Source organism: Phascolarctos cinereus, unplaced genomic scaffold (genome assembly GCF_003287225.1).
Source record: "Phascolarctos cinereus isolate Bilbo 61053 unplaced genomic scaffold, phaCin_HiC Scaffold_1;HRSCAF=81, whole genome shotgun sequence".
In the NCBI taxonomy this organism is placed as follows: Eukaryota; Metazoa; Chordata; class Mammalia; order Diprotodontia; family Phascolarctidae; genus Phascolarctos; species Phascolarctos cinereus.
The window spans coordinates 247,472,945-247,499,551 of NW_027555514.1; the positions used below are offsets into that span (position 1 = coordinate 247,472,945).

Genomic DNA, 26,607 nt, shown 5'->3' on the forward strand with positions numbered 1-26,607 from the left:
CAGCAGATGCCATTGTGCATTGGAGAAAGGAGTTTCTTCATGGAGAATTTTCTTCCCAGATGAAAACACAGATCTGTGTTTTCATGTGAGTGTGTATGTATGTCTATATAACATATACGTGAATACATACATATATTTATAGATACATCAGTATCCATAAAGTACTACTAAATATCACTATTGTAGCTAATATATCATATAATTGGATGAAAAATAGGTATAGGTATGATTTAAAATATTCATCTTAGAAAGATAAAGTCAGTTTTACTGGGAATAGTGGGGTAAAAATAGATGGAATGTTGCTTCTATCTACTCCAGTTCAGTATGTTGCGCATGGCAAATGTTAATTGAGAAAGAAAAGAAAGGATAAACATTTATTCCTACTAAACATTTAAATCTGCTACGACCCTGGCTGTGTGCTAATAAGTGCTTTTTACAATTATCTCATTTGATCCTTACAACTCTGCAAGGTAGGCACTGTTATTATTTCCACTTTACACAGTGAAGGAAACTGAGGCAAAAAGAGGTTAAGTGCCTTACCTAAGGATGCACAGCTAAGAAGTAACTGAAACTGGATTTGAACTCGTGTCTTTCTGCATATAGTCCCAGTGCTCTATCCACTGCACCACCTAGCTGCCTCATCCACTGAAAAGATAAGGGTTTCGTAAGGATGGGTACTTCCCTTCAGGTCTATAGATTGCAATATAGACAGATTCATGAATTGTGACCAAAAAATTCATCTCTGGTGGCCAGACTGCTAATGATGAGCCTCTCCTTACCTACCCTGGTCCTTAAAGATGTTTTACCACTAGTACTCAACCCAAAGCTTAAAGCTTCATAGAACCTACAAGAATAAATTGGTCCTCTACTGATTTAGCATTTCGGAACATATTCATTTTTTCACGACATAGAGTCCTTGGCCATTTGTTACACAATAAACTACTTACCAAGACCCAGTGATAGTGTGTGGCCTCCATTCTTTATCAGCTATGTAGAAGGTTGTTGTTATTGTTTTTTCACCTCTCATTTTCAGGGTTGGCAGGAACCGGAATGAAATATAGTGGAGAACATGATATACACAGTCCAAATGAAAGCTGTGAAATGAGCAGTTTATTTAATTGATCATCCTGGTCATTTCCAAAGGAAGATGCTTAGGTGGCTGGCACAAATAACTAAGAAAGCTAAAAGAGACTGCAGTAAAATCTGAAACCAACACCATTTTCTTTTTCTTTAATGCCTTCAAGAATAGTTCCACCTATGGGCTGAGTGCCCCCTAGTGGCAGTTTTAGGCAGAATCGCAGGCTCATTGGTTTGAGGGCAAATAGTGATCCTGGGATCATGGATTTCAATGTGGGCAGAAGCCATCTAGTCTCACCTTCTTATTTTACAGATGAAGAGATTGAAGGCTAGCAGCTTTCTTAATGTTGAATACTTAATAAGCAGCAGAGCGTGGATTTGGTCCTAGATTTTGACTCCGGATGCATTTAATTTTCTATTACCTCATGCTGCCTAATTTCATTGCTATCAGTTAATCAGTTAACTATTGAATTGTAAAATTTTGCACCTTTAAAAGGCCTTAGAGATCATATAGTAGACCTCCCTCATTTTACAGGAGAGGAAAGTGAATAGAAATGAAAACTATCTTTGGAAAGAGTATCAGTATATGTATGTCCCAGGTTTATATATAGATCTATACATCCAGACTTAGTCTGTCTCCTGAGCTCAAGGGTCACATTACCAGCTACCAAATAGATGTTCTCAATTAGATATCCCATGTTTTTGTTAGGGGGGTGGAGGAAGTAACTAGACCTATGGTTTCGCTGATATTGGGAACTTCCCATAAGAAAACTCCATCCTTCCCAGTGTAGATTGCCACCTACTTTACAATGTGTAGTCTTAGAGAGCTGCCTAGGGCACTGAGAGGTTAAGGGACTTACCAAGGGTTACATAGCCAGTATAAATGATTTTACACTAAATGTGTCCAAAACAGAATTCCTTCTATTTTCCCCTAAATCCACCTCTCTTCAGAACTTCCGTATTTTTATTGTGGGCATCACAATTTTTCCAGTCACCCAGTTTTGAAATCTGTGTCTTTCTTGATTTCCTGGTTTCATTCATCCCCCAGTTTTGCCAATTTTTGAGAATTCCGCCTCTACAACATTTCTCAAGTCTGTCTCCTCTCTCCACTCACATGGTCACCGCCCTAGCTCAGTCTCTAATCACGTTAGATATGGCAATAGCCTCCTAACTGATATCTCTACTTTTAGGGTCTCACTTCTTCATCTTCTGCACAGCTGCCAAATTTCTATTCCTAAAAAGCATGTTTGAGCATGCCATTTTCCTGACTTCAAAAGCTCCAGGAATTCCTATTGTCTCTATGGAAAACAGAAAATCCTCCTTTTGTCATTTGAAGTATTTCACAATTGGGGCCAGGCCACCTTTTTAGCTATACTATATATACATCACTTTCTTCAATAACCTACTTGCTATTCCTGTGCATAACATTGCATCTCCTCTGTTTTTGCCTTTGACTAGGTTGTCCCTCATGCCTGGAATGTTCTTCCTCCTCAAATCTGAGATACTTTGTTTCCTTCAAAGCTCACCCCTCAAAGCATCCCTCTCCTCCTACAATTACATTGTATTTACTGTGTATACATTTTGTATTTACTTACATGTGTTATTTTTTCCTATAGAATATAAACTCCTCAAGGGCAGAGACTTTGACTTTTACCTTTGTAGTCCAATCTGGAATGTATGTATTTAGTGCTTAACAAACATTTTTGGTGGATTGTCTTAAGAAGTACATGAGCAAGTTTTTCTTTTTTTTTTCTAATTGCACTGAGATCATTAACAATAAGGTGATAGAAATATCCTTAAATAACACTGAGTGACAAGAATACATTGAGAACCTTGTTGAAGTCATACAGCATCTCTACACCTTACTAATGTGTGAATTTAGGGGAAGAGGACATGAGATTCAATTTTCATGGAAGAATGCAGTAGCTGTCAGAGTCTGACTAGAGCCATAAAGGAAATTTTGGAAGATAATATCTCAGTTAAATACATCACATAGTAGGTTTCACATAGTAGGCATTTAATAAATGTTTTTTCACTCATTGTGATTCTATTTTTTCTTACTTCAAGAATGATTCTTATACTTTTTAAAAATACATATTTAAAGGGTTGAAGGATGCTTGCCATACTGTCCTAAGAACATGATCCTTGATGAAGTCACACTTAAATGTGTTTATCCTGCAGACTGTAAGTATATGTTTTATTTCTTATGTAGGAATGTTATTTGTTTCTCTATGTAGTGGCTAATAAGTTTCTTATCATGAATCATTTGTCATAGTTATATTCCTTTCCCTTGGTCCATGGTTGATATTTGTTCGTGTTCATTATATAATTGCTCATCACTACTTCTTCCTCCTAAAGCATATTTTGATCCTAAGACTCCTGCATCCAGTGGCTTTCAGTGTGGGAGCCAAGGACCCCTGGGGGCTTTCAGGTTTACTGTAATTGGTTCAATAATCCTGTGTATATAAAGTCCTGCCATTCTTATCTTTAGCTTCTAAAATAGATGTAGCAAGACTCAGTACACCAAAAAAATCAGACATACCTCTATATACTGGCAGCATGCATGGCCTAACAGAGAGCACTGGACTTAATTGTATTTATACATAATTATACATATTGTTTCCTCTGATAGAATGAAGCTCCTTGAAGGCAGGGATGGTTTCATTTTTGTGTTTGTACACCCAGCACCTACCACACTGTAGGTACTTTATCTATCTATCTATCTATCTATCTATCTATCTATCTGTCTATCTATTTATCTATCTACCTATCTGTCTATGTCTGTCTGTCTTATCTGCCTGTCTATCTATCTATCCATCCATCCATCTATCTATCTATCTATCTATCTATCTATCTATCTATCTATCTATCTGTCTGTCTGTCTGTCTGTCTGTCTGTCTGTCTATCTATCTATCTATCTATCTATCTATCTATCTATCTATCTATCTATCTATCATGCTTTGCAAACTTTAACCAACTGTGCAGGACATCCCAAAAATCTTAATGCACTTTTAAGCTGTTAGAGTTTAAAACCAAATTAAAACTTTTGGGACAGCCTGTATAAATTTGAGCTGTTATTATAAAATAATTTCTTCATATATTTCTTCCTGTTTTCAAGTATGTGTAGCAGCCATTATGTTGAAAATATAAATTCATTTAAAAGATATAGACAAATCTCTTATTTTCTTAATTAAAGGATATTAATAGTCCACCTACCTTCATGTTGGGTTCATTGAAGTCTTCTGCAGTTATAAGATTCAAATAAGGTCGGGACCTTCTGCACTGTTTGAATTGTGGTGAGCCTCATCTCACAGAAATATGATTCAAAAAGCTAACCTTTTTTTTCTTTATAGGCATACCTGTGCCGGTTACAGAAGCTGTAATCGTCAAGCCGCCCAAGCCAGGGGAAACCGGTATTACTGGCAGCAGTAACATTACAAGTTACATTATGTAGCATTAGACTTGGAACTGTTCTATCATTAACTACTATTGCATCAACTATCCCATTTACCATTTCCTGCGACTATCCCATTAACTTTGGTAATTAGAAAACAGGATGTTGATAAACTTCTTATTAAGAGAAGCTAATCTGCGCAGAATACAAGAGGTCACATGTGGAAAATTCTTTGTGAATGTGCTTTAGAAATGTGGTAATTGTTGTCAAACAAGGTATGGGATTAATGTGTTGCGCAGTGGAAAGGCCACTGAATTTGGAGTCAAAGGCTTTAATCTTACTGAGTGATTTTGGGCAAATCTCTTAAAATTTCTGGCCCTCAGTTTACTCACTTGAAAAATGAGTTTCCTCATCTGTCAAGTGAGATTAGATAGCCTCTGGGGTACATTCTGGCTTGAAATCTGCAGTTTCTATCTAGTGCTCTCAGACTTCACTTCTGTTACCAATTTTAGTTATTTCATCTTCATTTAGAGTTCTGACACTCATAGCCCCTTTGTCTAGAACTGCAGCATTTCCCCAGATTTGACTCACATTTTCTTAATGAAAATCTTATATCTGGAGGGTGACTTAATGCCCATCATTATTACCATTATCCTCCTAGCTGGCATCTGAAATCTGTAACTAGAACAAAACCCCAAAGATCAGTTAGATAGGTTCTTCAGATAATAAGAATGAAGGACAATCATGGGACAGACTGAAAGCTTACAGAGGAATTCTACGGAAGACCTGCCTACCCCCACCCCTCTTCCACAGCACGTTAAGTGGGATTCCTGTGACAATTTTAGAGTCACACAGGATCATGACAGATGTCATGGAGCCATCAAAGTAGGTAGCCTGACTAAGATTCCTTGTTTACTGCTTTTATTCTTGCCTCCAGGACAAATATTAGTAATTCTTTTAAGTTCTGCTTTTCCATTTTGAGTTCTTTAAAAACACGACCGGTTCACACTGAACCTTCATCTGCTTATAGTTCTAATCCAGGGGCATATGGGCTGTTCAGAGAAGTCTTCAGAGAAGACTAGCTCCTCTGGTGTGAAGGCTTGTCAAGCCCTCTTCTGGGCTGCTCGTCACCTTTGGTGTACACCTTTCTCCCAACTCTTACCTGTGGTTCCAAGAAGATGTAGCTGTAGTGGCCACACTCCCAGTAAAACCATCTCAGGAGATGGGCTAAACCAATAGGCCTCAAACCCATAAGTGAGTTAGGGGATTATCACCCCAAGCATGCAAAAACTTCCTCTGGCAGAATGGGCAGATGAGAACATTTTGTTTCAACAGTCATCATGGCTGCTGACAAAGGTGCACTTAGAGTTTGGTCAGACATCTAAGATACCAACGTCATCTACTGTATCCCTGGCCATTGCCAGTCATCCTAACTTTTGTCCTGCCACTAGACTTCAATGACTCTGGAAAAGAGAGTGAGGTTGGCGGCTTTGTGCAACTCTACCTCACTTAAATCCAATTCACTTGTGAGTCAAGACATCACCCTGTGATGTCACTGGTCCTCTTCAAAACAAAGGATAAATGAGTTCCAATACTGAAATGAATTGTAGCCACCACGGTTTAGAACACTTTATTCCTTCCAATCACTTTTCTCCTTTTGAAGGATAGTTTGCCATACCAACCTAAGACATGGCATTTCTCATGACAGAGATCCCATATTTTCTAGGATAAATTTTATTATCATTATTATTATTATTAATTACCTATCTATTTTTTTTTTTTACCAAATTGAATCTCTATAAACTGAATCTCATTTCCTCATGGACTTCCATGGAATCTCCCAGGGAAATAAAGGTCAAGAATTGTGGAGTGGAATGAGCACTGGACTTCAAGTCAGAGGAAGCTGGTTTGCTTCTTACTCTTGTCCCTTAGAAAACTATATGACCCTGGACAAGTCACTTAAGTTCTATGTCCCTCAGTTTTCTTATCTATAAATAAGATGGTTGGAGTAGATCAGCAGTTCTTGACATGGGGTCTTTGGATCCCAAGGGTCTATGTATAGTTTCAGGGTATCTGTGAACTTGGATGGGAAAACTATATATTTACTTCAATAACATTGGTTTCCTTTGTAATCCTATATATTTTATTTTATGTATTTAAAAACATAATTCAGAGAAGAAGTCTGGATTCACCAGACCACGGCCAAAGGGTCCATGACATAGAGAAAAAGGTTAAGAACCCTGAGCCAAATGTTTAAGGTGTATTTCAGCTCTCAGTTCTATTAATTAAGTGGTTAGCAATCTAAGAGCATGCTGTGTACAAGTATTTTTTTGCCTCACCATTGTGTTCTGAAGCACTTACAGAACTTTGTAGCTTTTAATTAACCTTGGACCCTCTTCCATCCTCCCCTCCCTACCATCATACACACCAAGTGTTTTTCTTAATTTCTATACCATCAATATTTTCCCTTATTTAACACTGGAATGTATTAGAATTATCTTCATCACTTTCTTCTAAGACTTTACCGTGACTGATTGAAATGAACAAAAACTTTACAGTTGGCTAAAAGATACTGCCATCTAATAACAATAAATCCTGCTCAAGGTCCAGGCAAAAGGAAATCATGCCTTAATTGAGCAATTTTATAAATTTTAAATGGTAGAAAATGACTTTACAAAAATCATTGTAGTATATGTAGAGAGCTAAATGTAGATGGCTGCATTGTCTTTAAGTAAAAGTGCAAAATATCTCTTTCCTTTTTTCAGCATTGGGAAGTGGATTCATTTCTCTCAGGCATATATTTCCCTTATTTACTTTTAAATTAGCTATTTGTTCAACCTTGAGTATTTTGGGAATATGTCCAATGACTAGGAGTTAAAAACTGTTGGAGACATCATGGAAACATATTTCACAGTTTTGTTGTCTATGTAAAGCTACTCCAAAATACCACTTAATGACTACTCAGTCCACAGCCCCAGTCATTGTCACTCCTAATAAGCACTTCCTTAATAATGAGATTCCTAACCCAAAATTTTAAAAACAACAGTTAAAAAAATTGTTTTCACATGCAACTGGGAAATAAGATATAGAGAAATGAGGTACAGAAATCTATCCTGCCCTATAGGAAAATTGAAGGGGAAGGGGATAAGAGAAGGGGGGAGAGATAGAAGGGAGGGCAGATTAGGAGAAGGGGTACTCAGAATGTGTGCCATCTTATGGTGGGGGGAGGGACAAGATGGGGAGGAAATTTGGAACTCAAAATCTTGTGGAGGTGAATTTTGAAAACTAAAAATAAATTAATGAATTTTTAAAAAAATGAGATTCCTATATGCATTTCAGAAATGACCATGGCACATTCTGCAAATTCACTGAAGGAATTTAGTCAGGCTTAGGAGATTTGTTAGGAAATGTCTCAAAATCCAAATTCTGTAACCACTAAGGAGTCTTTTGTGATACAATTGACATCACCAACCATAAAGACAATTTCTTTTAAATTCTCAGATCAGCCTTACCTGGCTCCAGTGGGGATAATAACTTGATCTATTTCTATACTCATTTTCTCTACAGTGCCTCCTGCCACACACGTTCCATCTGAGTGCCCAGAAGAGGAGGCTCCTACTCCTGCTTCAGAATGTGTGGTAATATATCTCAACTAGTTACACATTTCTCTTTATTATTGTACCAAAGGTTCTATCTCAGTTTTGGTTTTGTTGAAACCCTGTGGCTTGCTTTCTTTTTAAAAATAAAGTTTTATTAAAAGCTGGATATTGAATCTAGTAAATGAATTAATCTTGCTTAGTAACTATATTTAAATTAATTTCAATATATATATAGTATTATAACAGTTTAGGGGCTGTCTTTTGTTCTGTTTGTATATGTATTCTCATGACTTAGCTCATTCCCTGACATGCACTAATTGCTTAATAAAGATTCTTTCTCTATTTATTCTCATTTACTTTTCCTCTTATGTGGCCTATTCTTCTGCTACTACTTTTGTTGATTGCATCATTAATATCATCCTTCCCAGGTTAATTTTATTCCTTATATTGAGAGATCTTAATTTTATTAAAGTATGACATTAATATACCAACATTTATTTGACCATTTCCTTTTTGCTAGGTTGTTTCCAGTTTTTAAAAAATCAATTTAACACAATGTTATGAAAATCTTTGAAGAGCTTTTCTTCAAAATCAGATTTTCAGGGTATATTCCCAACAATGAAATCATTGGATCAAAGAGCATGATTATGTTTGTAACTTGTAGTATGAACTGCCAGATTGGCTCTCTAAAAATGCATTTTTTTATGTTTGCAATTCTTCCCTTGAGTTTTGTTGCTTTTAATTATTTTTGCCTATTCAGTGGGAATGAGGTGGTACATTAAAATGGCTTTATTTGATTCTATTTGATAAGTAGTAAGGTTAAGTGTATTTTTAAAGGATTGTTCACAATCTGAGCTTTTTTTTTTTATAATTGTCTGTTTCCTTTGACAACTTATACATTGTGGACCGGGAATTATCACTGTGACTTCTTAGTTATTCCTTATGGTTTTAGATGATATTTTATCTAATACTTGTCACAAATATTTTTCTCAATTGGTTATTTTCTATTCCTTTCAATTATGTTGTTTTTATTGCAATTTTTTGATTATTTTCATGTAGTCTATGATATCTGTCATGTCCTTAATAAGCCTCTTCTATTTGTCAAATCAAAAAAATCTCCCCTCCATAATTTAGATAGATACTTTATTCTGCATTTTTTTCATTTATTGTAGGGTTTTTTTTTTCATGTTTAAATCACTCATCCAACTGGAATTTTTGGGAGTAAGTTGTAAGATGATAGTCTAAATAACTTTCCCACAATATTGACAACTAATTTTCCCAATGACATTTGCTTAGCTTCTTTTTTTCTGTTGTGGTCCATTGTTTAAAATACAAATGAATAAGCCTGTCATTTTTATGATACATGTATTATCTTAACTCATTCCAATATTCCTTGTCAAACTTATTATATATTCCCCACTGCTATAATGTATTAAAATAATTCACCAATGAAAGAAATGTTTTTATTGAATAAGACTTTTCAGCTCTTAAAGAAATATTTCAAAATGGAAATTGCATTTTTATAAAATGTGTAAAAATAAAATATACCTGCAATGTTAGAATAATGCGTTCCAAAGTATAAGAGGTGTTCAAACAGTAAAATGCTTCTTGGCTATTTTAAGTGAATTATTGAAACTATTAATGGCTAGTTTTGGAGTTAGGAATATCTGTCTTCAAGACTATCTAACTCTTTAATGATGAGGCTGTGTGAACTTAATATAGGCCAGTCCTTAGATGGAAGAAGTACAGCTTGTTATAAGTGCATATCCACAAAGTCTTTCCTAGTTGTTGTAATGCCTGATAAGGCTGTGTTCTTCTAGCCTTTGAGAATTTGGAGTCACCACCATACAATGAAGGATATCAAAGCAGGACCTTAGTAGAGGAAAGAAATAAATATCTTGCTGAATAAATAAATATCTGCCTGAAAAGTAGAAATGTACATCATGTACATTTGTATGTATTCATCGCAGACTTATTTTATTTTTGAATCCCCTTATCAAATAGGTAATTTGGTTATTTTCAGTTGGTTGAAGGGAAATTTGCATGACATATTTCATACAAACATCCATGCCTTCAAATAATCCCCATACTCTATGACTAGCGAAATTTGTTTAAGTGAAAAACACCTTTGAAATCAATGAGCAAGATCCTCTACATGACTCCATAATGGCAAAAGAGACTCAGGCATGATTCATACCACATTTTAGATACAGCTTTTAGATTATATTAAAATCAGAGGTAGCTTTTATGCTTCCCAGTTTCTATAATTAAACATGTTCAGTAGAAAGAAATTTGTGTTGGTTCTATTTAGCTGTCTTTGGGTCACAATTTAAAATTAATTTATATTGAAGGAGGACAGCCTAGACTCCAAAATATCTAGGTTCAAATCCTTTCTCTAATACTATTTAGAGAGATAGCAAGGTATAGTGGGGAGATTGTCAATATGTAGATAATCTGAATTATAATCCCAGTTTTGCCCCTTAATTCCTATACGACCTTGGGCAAATCTCTTAGCTTCTTTATGTCTCAGCTAATTCATTTATAAAATAAAGGTCTTAGATGACCTCTAAGCTTCCATCCAACTCTATACCTATTATCCTGTGATCTATAAAGTTTGCTATTTGGACACCATCATACTTTTGCATTTGGAAATATATATTATTGCATAAAGAAGTTTCCCAAAGAGATACTTGGGCACCTTTAGTTTATAATTTCATTTCAAATCTACTTGAATAATTTGTTTAGGTGTCAAAATGATGTGATAAAAAGTGATACAGGATTAGCAATTACTAGATGATTCTGAAAACAAATACAAGCATTCCCAAAAATTGAGACCAGAGATGTCTGACTACTTTGGTAATTTCAGGAAATTCTAACTTTAGAGCTACCTTAGATTAAGCCAATATTCACTATCCTAAAATAAATGGGTCATTGCTTTTTAGTAAATAATTAATTGATTATATTGTAAAAGTTTTAAATTATAGAAAGAATCTCAATTAGAATTTTTACTTTTGATTTGTGTTGAATTTTTGCATATTTGCATTTTTATTTGCACATTATCCTTTCTTCCTCTTTATCCCTCACTGTATCCAATCAATTGCCAAATTTTATCCTACTTCCACAATATCTTTCTACTCCCTTTTCTCTACTTACACAACCTTAAGCTCTGATCACCTCTTCCACTAGCCTTCTAATTGGCCTTCCTGCCTCCAATCTCTGCTTTCTCCAATTCATTATCTACTCACCTGAGAAACTGAAATACACAAAAGACAAAAAAAAAATGTCACTCTCCCATCACTACTCAAAACTCTTAAATTTCTCTTTATTGCTCCTAGGATGAAATATAAAATACTCAATCTGACATTTTAAGCCCTCCATCTGCTCCCATTTACCCTTGTGGTCTAATTTCATATTACTTCTCTTCATTCTTTCTTTTCTAGTCAAATTGTCTGATCCCCGATCTCTGCATATGACATTCCTTCTCCTTCCTCCTAGCCCTTCTATAAATAGCTTCCTAAGCCTAGAATGCTGTCTTTTCTCACTTTCACCTCACAGAATCACTAGGTTCCTTCAAAGCACAGCTCATGTTCTACTTCCTACCAGAGGCCTTAAAATGAGATAATATCTATAAAACTCTTTACAAACCTCGTATCACTATATAAGTGTTAGCAGTTATTATCCCCTCACCTATAGTATTCCTTCCCTTTTAAAATTGCATTGCATTATGCTCTGTATCATTTGTATTTATTTCTTTTTATAAATGTTCTATCCCCCTTTTTTTTTGGAAGAGTATAAGCTTCATGAAGGCAGGGATTATTTCTTTGTATCTCTAGAGCTTACCTGAATGCCTTGCACATATTAGACACTTAATTTTTTTTTCAGTTGAATTGCTTTGTAAAGTGAATGTATATCATGTTTGCTTTGGAAAGAGAAATAATTTCTATTTTTACTTTCTATTTTTTTTACAACAGCCAGAATATATGGAACCTACATTTACTTGTTACCAATACATATGTATTAATAAGGAATGGGTATTGTTCAATCTATCAAGCAGTTGCCCAAAGGACACAACCATACCTGACTGTGGCTTTCGAGGAATGCCTGTTCAAGTGAACAATGATACCTGCTGCCCTGAATGGGAATGCCCTTGTAAGTCCAGATACGGTATTCAGAAGTAGAAGTGGTACATTCTGGGCATTGAAAGCATGATCCAAACCCTAACCATTAATAACAATGGCATCAGAAAAAAATTGGAAGTTAAAAAACAAAATCAGAGAGTGATTATTTTTGAAATTTTAAAAATGATTCACTGAAGAGATGTTAGAAGGTGCCTTTACCCACTCCTTTGCAGAGGTGCAATGTCAATAGGTGTAGAAAACGGCACACATTTTCAGATTTTTTTCAATGAATTGATTTGTTTTGCTGTTTTCTCTCTCTCTCTTTTTTTTCTTTGTTATGTGAGATAGCTCTCTAGGAAAGGGAAGAGGAGGGAGACAAGGACACTTTAGATGACGTAAAAACAAAAGATGTCAACATTTATTTAATTAATTAATTTTTTCTAGGCAATGGGGTTAAGTGACTTGCCCAGAGTCACAGAGCTAAGAAGTGTCAAGTGTCTGAGGCCAGATTTGAACTCAAGTCCTCCTTATTCTAGGGCTGGTGCTCTATCCACTGCACCACCTACCTGACCTCAAAATTCATTTTAAAAAAAATTTGCTGAAAGACCTTTTTAAATAATGAGGCCTTTGATAGTATGTTGAAAATATGGATTGAAACAGATACTTTCTAGCACTTTTCAGGAAGACACCCCTCCCCCTGTGTAACAAAAGAGTGAGATATTATTTCCCAGTCTGTTAGTCAAAATCAAGTTGATTTAAAATTTTTCATTTATAGATTTTTTTTTATACTGAAGCAAGCTATAGACTTTTATTAAGTGGGAGATTTGATGATTTGTGGTGATGGCTTTATGCTAAAATGCAAAGAATGAGGTTTGAACTTTGTATTTAAAAGCAAGTACAACTGGCTCTGGTGTGACTCTTTTTAAAAAAATTATTCTTTCATATTACATGTAAATTTTTTAACGCTTATTTAAATTTTTTGAGTTCCAAATTCTTTCCCTCCCTCCTCCTTGAGAATGCAGGCAATTTTGTATAGGTTATACATGTGCAGTCATGCAAAACATATTTCCTCATTAGTTATGTTGTGAAAGAAAACAGACCAAAAAACCCCCAAGAAAAATAAAGAAAGTAAAAAGAGGTATACTTCAATCTGTATTCAGATGCCATCTGTTCCTTCCCTGGAGGTGGATAGCATTTTTCATTATGAGTCTTTCGGAATTGTCTTAGACCATTGCATTGCTGAGAATAGCTTAAGTCATTCACAGTTGATCATTGTACAACATTGCTGTTACTATGTACAGTGTTCTCCTGGTGCTGCTTACTTCATTTTGCAAGAGATCATATAAGTCTTCCCAGATTTTTCTGAATTTTTCTTTTTTATAGCATAATAGTATTCTTATATTTCTTATAGCACAATAGTATTCTATCACAATCATATACAGCAATTTGTCCAGCTATTTTCCACTTGATGGGCATCCCTGCAATTTCCAGGTCTTTGCTGTCAGAAAAAGGGCTGCTATGAATATTTTTGTACATATAGGCCCTTTTCCTTTTTTTAAATCTCTTTGGGATGCAGACCTGGTAGTGATATTGCTGGGTCAAAAGGTTTGCACAGTTTTATAGCTTTTGGGCATTATTCCAAATTGTTCTCTAGAATAGTTGAAATAGTTAACAACTCTGCCAACAATGCATTAGTGTTGTGTGACATGTTTTAAGATAGTATTTTCTTTTTTCATAGACTTTTATTGATATCTTTTGTTTTTACCTCCACAAGATTTTCCCCTGTATCCCTCTGTATCCCTGATGCAAAGAGTCACCCCTAAAAGCATTTTTTAAAGAAGAAGAAAAAACTCGGTCAAACTTATCAAGACATCAAAAAATATCTGACACATGCAATGTTCCACACCAATGGACCTTCTACCTCTGCGAAGGAATGAGAGGAGCTATCTTCCCCCGTCTTTTCCTTGGGACCATATTTGTCCTTTGTAATTGGATCAAGTTAATTATTTTTAAACTGAAATCTGAGACTCCTACTTTAAATACAACTTGTAATTTTTCAGCAATTAACTCTTCTTTTATAAAAAATGCCTTCTTAAGATCATTTTATTTGTACCTTTGCAATGCTAAAAGGATATGCTAAAAGCATAAAAAGTTTATAACTATAATGACTAACTATACTTTTTTTAAATTTTTTAGGTCGATGTTCAATGTTGTCAGAGCTAAGCATTATTACATTTGATGGAAATAGTGCGGCGCTGTATAGTATGGCTTCCTACATCTTAGTCCAGATTCCTGGGGAAATCATAATTGCTCATATTGAGAAATGCCCCATTAATCATGTAAGTTAGTATTCACTTTGTGACTTTTTTACTTTTTTATTATAATCATAGTTATTCTGTCATATGCAGTCATATGCTGATCTCCATTGAATTCTCTTTGCAAAAAAAAAAAAAGTAAAACCAACTAAAATATCGGCTATTTCATGCAGTATATGCAGCATTCTTCAGTCACTGTGCTTAAGATTTCTATAGAGAGGAAAAGAATGGTTTTTATTATTTGTTCATGAGGACTAATATCAGTATAGCATCTTTTTATAGAGCTTCAATTTGAATATTCTCTAATATCAGAGGAACTCAGAGCTAGAGAAATCTCAAGAGATTATCTATACATTTTACCTTTTTGTATTTTACTCCTAAGCAGTTACATGTAAGTCATTTTAGATGCATTTAGTATTAATGGGAAAACAGTGGTTAGTAATATATTCTTTTTGACAATATATTTTTGTATTTTTTCAGATTGGAAATTCAAAAAGAAAGCTAGTGAGTATTACCTAAAATTTTCATGTATTCTACTTACAGACATTATTGTGTATAAAATCATAAAGTTGCCAATTTTTTAAATCTCTCCAAAAAAGGTTTCACCTGCAAAGACATCAGGCCTTTGTTTCAAGAAATTAAATATAACATCACTCTCATATAACGTACTTATCAATCGTTTAACAAGAAAGGTAAGGAAATAATAATTAATGAATGGCTGTAGGAAAATTGCTATGGTATAGAAGGTAATAAATAAAAATTCACATATTTCTGATTAAGAGATTATACTACTGTGAACTTCATTGCTATTAAGGTATCCAAATGATTTTGTTCAAGACCAATTTAGCAATGTTAATTAAGGTTTTCTCCTGTTTATAAGATGTTTTTACACAGATTATTTCATTTGGGCCTCAATATAGTACTGGGAGGTAGGTACAAAAGTGTTTCACCGCCACCCCCTGCCTTTTTTTTTTAACAGATGAGAAATCTGAAGCTTGGAGAATTTGTTAAAGTGGACAACCTGTAAATATTGGAGGTAGATTTGAACCTCTTCATTCCAAACTCAGCACATTTTCCATTTCACCATACTTCACTTTTCACTTTAGGGATCCTTAAATATTATATGTACATATCAGTTAAAATTAAAGTTAAATTTAAGGTTTTAATCAAAACTTTACAACATAGAGATACTGAATTTCAGTTTATCAGTGTACACAGCCATCAATTAGAATGTAAAGTGCAGTTAGGTGGCACAGTGGATGGAGTGCCAGGCCTAGAGTCAAGAGGACTCATCTTTCTGGGTTCAAATCTGGCTTTAGACACTTAATAGCTGTGTGACCCTGGGCAAGTCGCTTTACCCTGTTTGCCTCAGTTTCCTCATTGTAAAATGAGCTGGAGAAAGAAATGGCAAATCACTCCAGTATTCTTGACAAGAAAACCCCAAATGAAATAATGAAGAGTTGGACATGACTGAAATGACTGAACAACATTAGAATGTAAGCCTCATGATGGCAAAGACTGGATTTTATTTACTCTTTGTATTTTGTCCAGTCTCTCAGAAAAGCTCTGTGCTCATAAGAAATAATTACAAAGTATCTTTTGGGTCAAATTAAAATGGTAACAATTATAACTAAGCAGAAAGTATAAAAAAGAAGTGAGAATAAAACTTTTTTTTTTTTATCACTGACATTGCCTGGGGTGAGATGAAAGAATCACATGCTTAGAATTGGAAAGCATTTCAGAAATCCTCCAATCCAGTCCTTACCCAAGTCAGAAATCTTGTGCTCTGTGTCCTCAGTAAGTAGATACTCAGCTTTTAAAGACCTTTAGCATGGGGAGCTGTTCATATTTGGAAAGTTCTGATTTAGGAAGTTTTCCCTTAGGTTAATCCAGAATTTGTGTTCTTGTAAGTTCCATGCACTGGTCTTTCTTCTGCATTTCAGGGCCAAAAAGAACAACTCTACCCCTTCTTCCATATAGTTCTACCAATATTTGAAGACTTTGAAAGTACCAGTCCATGTCCTCCTTGGGTCTTCTCTTCTTCAAACTAACTGTCCCCAGCTCTTTCAACCAGTCCTTATTTACATCCCTCCACCATCCTTGTGGATTCATTTGCTTTAGCTCATGAATGTTAATGTCCTTAAAATGCAGTGGCTAGAACTTTAAGCATGGTTTGACCAAGGCAGAATAAAGTAAGCCTATCACTTTCTCAATACGGACATTCTTCGTCTCTAAATCTAACATAAGATTTTATTTGCTTCCTCCCCGCCAATCAATCAGAAATGTAGACCTTTTAAATACGAACTCCTTTCTAGCCACCCCTCTCAATTCCTTTATTCATATAGTTGATTTTTTTAAAAATTAAGAGTAAGACTTTATATTTCATCTTATTAATTTCAATCTACAATTCTAGCCATTGTTCTGTAGTTGAGGATTTTGGGGATATTAGCTATTCCTAGCTTTGTGTCATACCTAACTTTCTAGACTTCTTATACCTTACTCTCATCCCTTTGTCCTCAGGTATTCTGCAATCTGCCAACATTGGCCTCCTTGCTATTATTCCTTATACCAGAAACTCCATCTCTTTACTCTGGGCTAAACTCCTTTGTCAGTCCACTTAATGCCTCCTCTTGTTGATTATCTACAAATTATTCTATTGATACATAGTTGTTTGCAGAATGTCTCTCCCATTAAAATGTGAATTCCTTGAAAGCAAAGGTTTTCTTTTTTTTGGGGGGGGAGCTTGATTTTCTTTGTATCCCCAGATTTTAGCACAGTGTCTGGCATATAGTAGGTGCTTAATAAGTACTTGTCAACTGACATCTAGTCCTTTACAGGCATAATTAAAAATATATCAAACAGAATTGATCCATGGACACATACCCAAAACATTTCCCTAAAGACCTTTCTCCAGGCTGACAGTCAATTCATTAATATCCATTCTTTGAGCCTGGTCAGTTGGCTGTTTGACACCCATACACAGCCAGTCCACATCTATCCATCTTCAAAACAAAGATGTGGTGACAAACTTTGTCAAAAGCCTTGCTGAAATATGCCTTTTTATGCCCATGGCACTTCCCTAATTTATTAAAACTAGCATGGCATAGTAGAAAGAGCAATGAATTTAGAATCAGAAAAGTTGGGTTCAAATCCCATGTGTTCCTTACTTCATGAGTATCCCTAGGCAAGTAACTAGGCTTCAGTTTTCTTATTCATAAACTAAGGAGATGGCACTAGATGGCACTTAAGGTCTTTTCCAGCTCTAAATCTAATGATCCTACTCATCTAGAAGCTACCAAAAGCAATAAGCATAACCTGCCATCATTTCTTCTTAATAAACCCTTGCTTACTCTTGGTGATCACTTCTCCCTCTGTAAGGGTTCACTTGGTGAGGATTAGCTTCATTCTAATTATTTTATATTCATGAGGGTAACAAGTTGCATATAACATAGAGACCACTCCATAATTTAGACTGATTACTGTTTGTATCTTTCATTCTTAATATTTTAGACTGAGGATTTTATAGTTCCATTCACACACACACACACACACACACACACACACACACACACACACACACACAAACATTTGGAGCTCCATAGAATTTTAGGGCTGAAAGGGATCTAAGAGCTTTTGTGTTCCTTGCTCAAGAGACAAGAGAACCAAGACAAAGCCAGATCAATTGGCCATAGTCTCACAACTGATCGCTGTTGATACTTAGAAACTGGGTTTTTAGACTTGTGATTCAATTCCCTTTCCATTATACCACACTGTCTTTTTTTGAGTATATACCAGAGTTTGTTCACTGATTATGTTTTCCATTTAAATGCCATTTTAGGTCAACAGCATTAATTTATTGCCACTGTATGTACAGTACCTTGTCAGATGCTTCTGATAACACTTTCAAGCATTTGTGAATTCATAGAGAACACTTTTGACTATAGGAGACAGTAGGAGATTCATCACCTAAGTGATTTTACTAAAAGGAAACTACAGAATTAATAAAGCGATAATTTTACCTTCCCTTTCATTTCATTGAAGATATTCATATTCAAATTTGCAGAGTCACATCTCCAGAGGTAGCAGAATACAGTGAAAGACATGCTAGATTTTGAGTCTGTATTATATAGGCTCAAATCCTGTCTTTGACACTTATTCACCATTTGACCATGGATAAATTTTTTACCTTCTTTGAACTCCACTTTCCCCCTGTAATTGGGAATGTTGGTGATACCTGTATGCCCAACCTAACTGGGCTTGTGTCAGGATCAAGTAAGGTCATGTATATAAAGCAAACCTTAGAGTACTATATAAATGATACCTATTATAACAATAGGAGATAATGAAGCCTTCAACAGCAGATAAAAAAAAAACCTAAAATATAAGTGCATATAATGTAGAAGAAAAGTGAGTTTTAAGAAAATAGAAGTAGTTGCTAAATAAAATCCTGAAAATAATTGGGAGAACAAATTCAAATCACAAAGAATTTTTTTAGGTATGAGACACAAGAGAATAGAATTTGGTCTAGCTATCTACGTAAGAAAAAACAAGTGGATGAAGAATGCCTGTTATCTAGACTAGCATATATTTCTTTGACAAACTCTGCAAATAAACTATGAGATGGATCCAGATTGAACAGGGAGATAAGGGGGGCTTAGATTGCCTTTAGGAAATTACAAAATGTGATTGATAACTCCAAGCTTCCCATTGGTGAAAAAATGCTCATCTTTTAATGCCAATATCTTCTGATATTGCAGTATGGTCAGGAGTCCAAAGATGAATTTCAAAGATGACCAGTGATTACTAGCTGTGTGACCCTGGGCAAATCACTTAACCCCAGTTGCCTCATGAAAAAAAGCAAACAAACAAAAAAACCCCAAAGATGACCAGTGATGTGAAGGAAATAGTATGGAATATCTTGATTTAAACTGATGTGTGTATAACCAGTTCCATTTTACTAATAAGGTATTTTGGGAATGTTTTAGGTAGAAGTGGATTCTATCATTGAATCATTACCTTTCTCAGAGAATGGCTTGTCTATTGAGGATACTGGTGCTATGTATGTCATAAACACTCCAGGAGGATTTAGAATTCGATGGGCACATATTACAGGAATTATAGATATTCACTATGACTTTTCACCAATTGCTAATCACAGCACAGAAGGACTTTGTGGTGAGAATTGCTTCTTAAATCTCAATATCTTCAAAACATTTTTGTTTTACTGAAGTTACATTTGTTATGCTTTGTGCTCTCATTATTTGTGGTCACTTCCCCTTCTCCCTGTCCACTATATTGTAAATCCTTGAGTCCAGGGATTATGTTTTATTCATTTTGTCATAGTCTGTATCACCTGGCATATGGTATTGTATAGACGTTAGGTTCTTAATTACTGTTTCTTAAATTGAATTGAATGTTGTCCCTGTGCCCTGATTTTCTGATTTAAAAAGTGATAGTTTACCATTCTGTTTGACCAGGGTAAGTCATTTAATCTCCAAGTGTCCTCACATAACTCTGTTAAGAGAGTAAGAGGAAAGTCAATGGAGGCCTTCTCCAGGTAAGCCACAAAAGGGAGGACCGATGTGGGAAGATAGCAGGATGGATGGATCAAAAAAAGTGTTGCTTATCTGCATTATAAAGGGAATTTCCATATTAAGATTTCCCCATAGTAATGAAATCATAAGTCTAGATCACATAAGGAGGCAGGGAAGCATAGTGAAAAGCACAGTGACTCTGGGGTCAGGGGACTTGGGGTCAAATCTTCCTCCTCCTCCTCCTCTTCCTCCTCCTCCTCCTCCTCTTCCTCCTCCTCCTTCTCCCCCTCCTCCTCTTCCTCCTCCTCCTCTTCCTCCTTCTACTTCTCCCCCCTCCTCATCCTTTCCCCCCTCCTCCTCCTCTTCCTCCTCTTTCTCCTCTTCCTTCTTCCCCCTCCTCCTCCTTCTCCTCCTTCTTTTTCTTCTCTCCTTCTCCTCCTCCTTCAACTCCTCCCTCTTCCCACACCCTCTCCTTTACAGAGTAAGAAACTAAGGCCCAGAGAAGTTAAATGAACTGCCTTAGAGCACACAAGGGGTAAACATCAAAGGTGAGACTGGCAAAGGAGATATTCTACATATGTGTGTTTTCTAGCCAATTGAAACTTATCATTTGTAATGGCAGGGTTATTTTTTTTTCCTTAGGCCCTCATCAGAATTTTCATTGCCACTTCTTTAAGTGCTAAAATTATCTCTTTCTCCTTTATATCTTATCTTATACGTTCAGGTTTGTGGACATTCTAAGACCTTTTGGGTGTTCTCTCATCCTGGGACCATATTCATTTTATTAAACCCATTTTTCCCGAACCACATATTAAAGTGACCCAGTTATCTTCATGATCTTCATGACCTTTTCTCTCGTGACTTGTTTCCAGTAAATGCGATGCCCTCTTTTTAGGTGTTTGCAATGATGACCCAGACGATGATCTAAGGATGCAAAATGGCACTATCATTACAAATGTGGATGATATTGGATTGTTTATTGAAAGCTGGGAAATTGATAAATTATTTGATGTTACAACAAGAAGACCTGTGAGAAATTGTACTGAAGATGATTGTAGTCACTGTGTAGAGCTGCTAAAGAAAACAGCTTTCATTCCGTGCCATAAAAAAGTAAGTTGATTAAAAATAACAGTAAACTAGCACAACTGAGAATAATAACTAATATATTACTTTTTAGGTGCTGGTTTCCTATGGAAATCAGAATTATCCTATGTCATAGTAAGAAGGATGGCATCTAAAATCCAGTCAATCAGTCAGTGAACCTTTATTAAGCACCTACTATGTGTCAGACACTGTGTTAAGCAGTGGGGATACAAAGAAAGGCAAGAAGTAAAAAAATAAAAACAAATAGTTCCTCATCTCAAGGAGTTTGCAGTTAATGAGGGAGACAAGGGCTTGTATAAGGTAAGATTTCAGCTGAAACTTGAAAGAAGCCAGGGAAGTTAGGAGGCAGAGATGAGGAGGGAGATTTTTTTCTGGCAAGTGAAATAGTATGGAGGGAGAAGAAAAGAGGGCCCAGGAGAGACTTGGGGGATCCCCACTGTTAGTCCATGAAATTTAGGTGAAGATTCACCAAAGAGAACATAGAAAAAGTCAACAGATAGCTGGGAGGGAACCGGAAAAATATAGAGAGAAGAGAGGATAAAAGGGTGATCAACAAAAGTGTCAAAGGCTGCTGAGAGGTCAAGAAGGATGAGGACTGAGAAAAGGCCATTTGAATTGCAATTAAGAGATCATTAATAATTTTGGAGAGAGCATTTTCAATTGAATGATGAGGTTGGAAGTCAGACTGCAAAGAGTTCAGAAGAGAGTAAGAGGAAAGTCAATGGAGGCCTTCTCCAGGTAAGCCACAAAAGGGAGGACCCATGTGGGAAGATAGCAGGATGGATGGATCAAGTGAGGGTTTTTTGAGGATGGGGAGTACATGAGTATGTCTTTAGGGAATAAGAAAACACAGCAGAAAGAGAGATTTTGAATAGTAGAGAAAGAAGGGTGATAGAAGGTGAAATCTATTGCAGAAGACAGGAAGAAATGGGATCACTTATGCATGTAGAAGGTTTGCATTGGCAAAGAGAAAAGGCCACTTCTTACAGTAAAACAGGGGTGAAGGAAGAGATCATGACCAAAGACATCCAGTTCATTTAAGTGTTCATTACAGACTGCCAGGAATGGAACAGGGAAATTTTTGCATTCCTGCCTTTGTTTTTATGAGGATGACATCTGAACTATCCCAGAGGGCCTATCCTGCGTATAAAACAGGGGCTTTTAACCTGAGGTTAAGAAGAGAGATCTATGGATAGAATACAAGGGGTCCAAGCACTTAGATGGGAAAAAAGTATACCTTTAATTTCGTTAACCTTTGACTGAGATTTAGAATTTCCTTAAATTATGAATAAAAGAAATTTAAGGAGTCCATAGGTTTCACCAGTTGGCCAAAGGGGTCTATAACACACATATAAAAAAAAAAAGTTGAGAAACCATGGTATAAAGGAAATGGATTCATTAGTATTGAGAACTGTCAGGAAAGGAAACTCCCTCTACCAACTCAGGTCAGCACTTTCTCCGAAAATTATAGTCTTAGAGAGTTACCTAGAGTACTGAGAGGGGAAGTGACTTGCTATCTTCACACAATCAATATATGTCAGAGGGAAGACTTGATTCCACATCTTTCTGGCTTCAAGGCCAGCTCTATTTCTACTTGATCATGATGACTTTAAAACAGTAAGAGTCACGAATCTCCTTTTTTTTTTTTTAGGCAATTGGGGTTAAGTGATTTGCCCAGGGTCTCACAGCTAGTAAGTGTTACGTATTTGGTCTGAGGCCAGATGTGAACTCAGGTCCTCCTGACTTCAGGGCCAGTGCTCTATCCACTGCCCCACCTAGCTACCCCATGAATCTCCATTGATAGTTGTTTTAAAGGTGTGTCTGATTCTTTGTGACCCCATTTGGGGTTTTCTTGACAAAGGTCCTATAATATTTTACCATTTCCTGCTCCAGTTCATTTTACAGATGAGGAAACTGAGGCAGAGAAGGTTAAGTGACTTGCCCAGGGTCACATAGTTAGTAAATGTCTGAGGTTGGATTTAAACTCAGGAAGATGAGTTTTCCCAGTTCATGCTTGGCACTCTATCTACTGGGCCACCCAGCTGCCCCAATCTCCATTGATAGCCCAATCTAAAAATTGAGATGATGAAAAATTTGGTAATTTTCTTAAGAAATTTAGAACATGATATAGTATGGTATTATAGATAAGGGGATGATCTCAGGATCAGGAAGATCTGACTTCTAGTCCTGTCTCTGACACACACTATGTGTGTGACTTTGGTCATGTTACTTAAACTCTCAGGTCTCCAGACAACTTTCTCAAGCAATGCTACAAGAAATTGAGTTGCAGAGTTACTAATCTACTTTGGTAGATGGGATTGCCTCTTGGAGTTACATACACCAATAAAATAACAGATCAGGACCAAAATTGAAATAAAAATCCAGAACAAAATCCAGAATAAACTTGGGCAGCCTGTGTCTTGTAGTAGTGTCTATAGAGTGTTAACAGTACTAAAGAAGGTCTTTATCACTTCACCTTACATGACAGGCTTATGGGTAGACTTAAGGGAAATAAGAGCAGCCCAGTCTGAACAGATGAGAATAGATTACAATATGTGCCACTGAAATAAAAAGTCTTCAATAAGATGATGGATCCATTGCATTTAGGAATTTTGAACAGGACTGATGTTTAATCTCTCCTTTGCCCATCCCCTACAACTTTGCACATGCTTAGTATAGTAAATTTTCTATGTTTCTAATTTCTTGAGCTTATATGAATTACATATGCCCCAAACAGCATATTCTATCTTTAAAATAATAGCAGGGTTAAAGAGTAATTACAAATGAATTTGACATCTAGAAGTAAATGAAAGAATACGGAAAGCAAGATCAAAAAGGACCATCAAATCTAGATTAGAGGAAAATATGGACCTTGAAGGAAGAATAACAGGATATGGAGAAGTGAAGAGTGATGGGAATATCATGGTAGAAAAGAGAAGAAAAGTAGAAGAGGGGTTAAAAAGGGAAGAGCTAAATTGTTCAGGTTTTAATTTTTTCTTCAATGAGGCACTCTGTAGATGCTAAAGGGGATAAAAACATAATTATGTCTAGACCTGACAAAGTTACATAATTTATTCACATAGCTCAACATTAACAGTCATTTTTGAAGAATATTTCATACCAAAATTTAATTAGTGATACCATGTATAATTAAAGCATATTTCAGGAGCTACACAGCAGACCACAATTTAAGTTAGTGTCTGGAGAAGATAGAACTAGAAAAGGGGCAGTATCATAAAGCCATATGTGTAAATCTACTTTTTTTAACCATCTCTTTTCTAGCATGATGATGAGTATATGTGAAATGACCTAAGTGATAAATATCTTACCCAGTATGCTTTTTTTATCACCATAAACCAAAGACAACTTAATGTTTTCAAATATCTGATCATCTGTTTGAGTCTATGATGCTTCAGTGTGGGGTGGGGGGGTGCCTTTAACCTTTTTTTTCCTTTTTTTTATCAGTCTGGTAAAATCTATGAGCTATTTCTTAGAATAATGTTTTTAAATTCACACAATACAGAAGAAACCAGTTATATTTAAATACAGTTATTAAAATATTAAAAAATAAGTTCACAAATTCTAGGTTTAGAATACCTATACTAAAAGGATCAATAATGATTTTTTACTTGCAATACATGCATGCAACTCAAAGCAACCTCAGTGCAATTAGAGTCCTACCTAGCATCAACTAAAGCATCTCTCTTCACGTCCTGCTCCCAACACCCCATCTCTAGGTTTTGCCAGAGGAGTTTTGTGAGAAGATGTGGATCAACCATACCTATTTTTGGAAGTATGAATGTGATGTATTGTCTGCATATGTAGCTTTGTGCAACAAATATGATATCTGCATTCAATGGAGAACATCAGATTATTGTTGTAAGTAATCAGGACAGGCAGTTATTCTCTAAACATATAGTAGGCCCATAGAAATGCTTTTCTAAAATGGTGGTGCTTTCTATTTCTAAAATAATATTACATCTTTTAGCATAAAAACTTAAAAAATTCTGCCTTTGTCATCTTGCTGCTAATCAGCAAAAACTGTAAAACATGGTAGAAATGGACTTATTCAGTCTAAGTGTTATGCAGTCCTTATTAATTTTTTTCTTTCAAAATGAAAGGTTTAACCTTAACTCTATTTGCAATGATCTTCTCTCTCTTCTGGCCAAAAACATGTATGTAATTCTAAAGCATATTTCAAGTATGCTACTCCTGACCATATTTAGCAGAGACGCTGCAGCCTTTATTTCCTGTTAGATGCAAATTACATTGAAGCTATACATTAGATGCCTGTTATTCAAATTTCATTTAGACAAAACTAGATCAAGCTGAAACATGAATAGCTAAGAACAGCTTATATTTCTTTTTTCAACTGTCACAGAACTTAGCTTAGTGCTGGAAATGGATGCTCAATACCCACTTGGTGACTGATTTCTTTGTGATGCTTCTTCTTAATACCAGAGAATACATATGTTTCAACTTCAGTACTTCAAGGATTTGTAATTTCCTTACTGTGGATACTCTCTCCACTGATGCAGATTGCAACTCCTCCATGATTTAGAAGATGATATTCAGAAATGACTGTGGCTAAAAAATATATCATTTTGATGTCAGTATGGTATTAACTCTCTAAACTTAGCCAAACCTTTCTCAGTTGGCTAGACCTGTCAAAATTTGCACTCCACTGACACATTCTTCAGCAGCCCAAGCAGGGCCAGCTCTATGCCATGATAAAACACTGAAGACAGGCTTTAGTAAAGGAATACCAGTTAATAATAATAATGATTGCGATAATAATAACAATAATAATAGCAAGTACTCTTACAAAGTACTTTACCATTTGCCAGGCACTTTATAGGCATGATCACATTTGAACCTCACAACAGCCTTGTAAAGAAGGTGCTATCATTATTCCCAGTGAACGAAAGAAGAAACGGAGGCTCACAGGTTCAGTGACTTGCTCCAGGTCGTACAGTCATTATGTATCATAGGAGACACTTAGACTCCGATCTTGCTGGATATAAGGATAGGTCTCTACTGCTATAGAAATGGTGTCAAACTCAAATGGATTAGTGACTACTAATTTTAAAATGTAATATTAACTATATTTTATTGTGTTTTTACTTATTTCATTAAATATTTCCCAATTACATTTTAATCTGGTTCATACTGCTTTCAGGAGTGTTACAGGCTGCACAGGGCCAGTGGATTGGGTGGTTAAAACCTCTGTACTACACCATGCTGGCTCTCAACCACACACATTTATTTCAGTGGAAAAATTGATTCCATTTTTCCAAGAATTTAAATCATTCATTTTCTTTTTTATCACTAGGAAAATCACCAGTTGAATGGAAGGTCCTTGAGGTCAGGGACATTTTATTATTTCATTGGTGTCCCTAGTACCTACAACAGGGATTTACATATACAACTTGCTGACTTTTTAAAGAAATTACGACTTGTCTGTGA

The 26,607-nt window shown here is 35.7% G+C and overlaps 1 protein-coding gene across 1 annotated transcript in view; it reads left to right on the forward strand.

Moving 5' to 3' along the window:
- Window positions 1–26,607, forward strand: part of OTOGL (otogelin like) — a 194,923-nt gene that overhangs the window by 130,087 nt on the left and 38,229 nt on the right. The window contains exons 32-41 of the mRNA XM_078150389.1: window positions 3,182–3,261; window positions 4,431–4,490; window positions 8,039–8,109; window positions 12,042–12,219; window positions 14,385–14,527; window positions 14,984–15,007; window positions 15,103–15,195; window positions 19,489–19,678; window positions 20,933–21,147; window positions 24,879–25,020. Coding sequence (XP_078006515.1) covers window positions 3,182–3,261; window positions 4,431–4,490; window positions 8,039–8,109; window positions 12,042–12,219; window positions 14,385–14,527; window positions 14,984–15,007; window positions 15,103–15,195; window positions 19,489–19,678; window positions 20,933–21,147; window positions 24,879–25,020 — 1,196 coding nt within the window. The remainder of the gene's footprint in view (window positions 1–3,181; window positions 3,262–4,430; window positions 4,491–8,038; window positions 8,110–12,041; window positions 12,220–14,384; window positions 14,528–14,983; window positions 15,008–15,102; window positions 15,196–19,488; window positions 19,679–20,932; window positions 21,148–24,878; window positions 25,021–26,607) is intronic.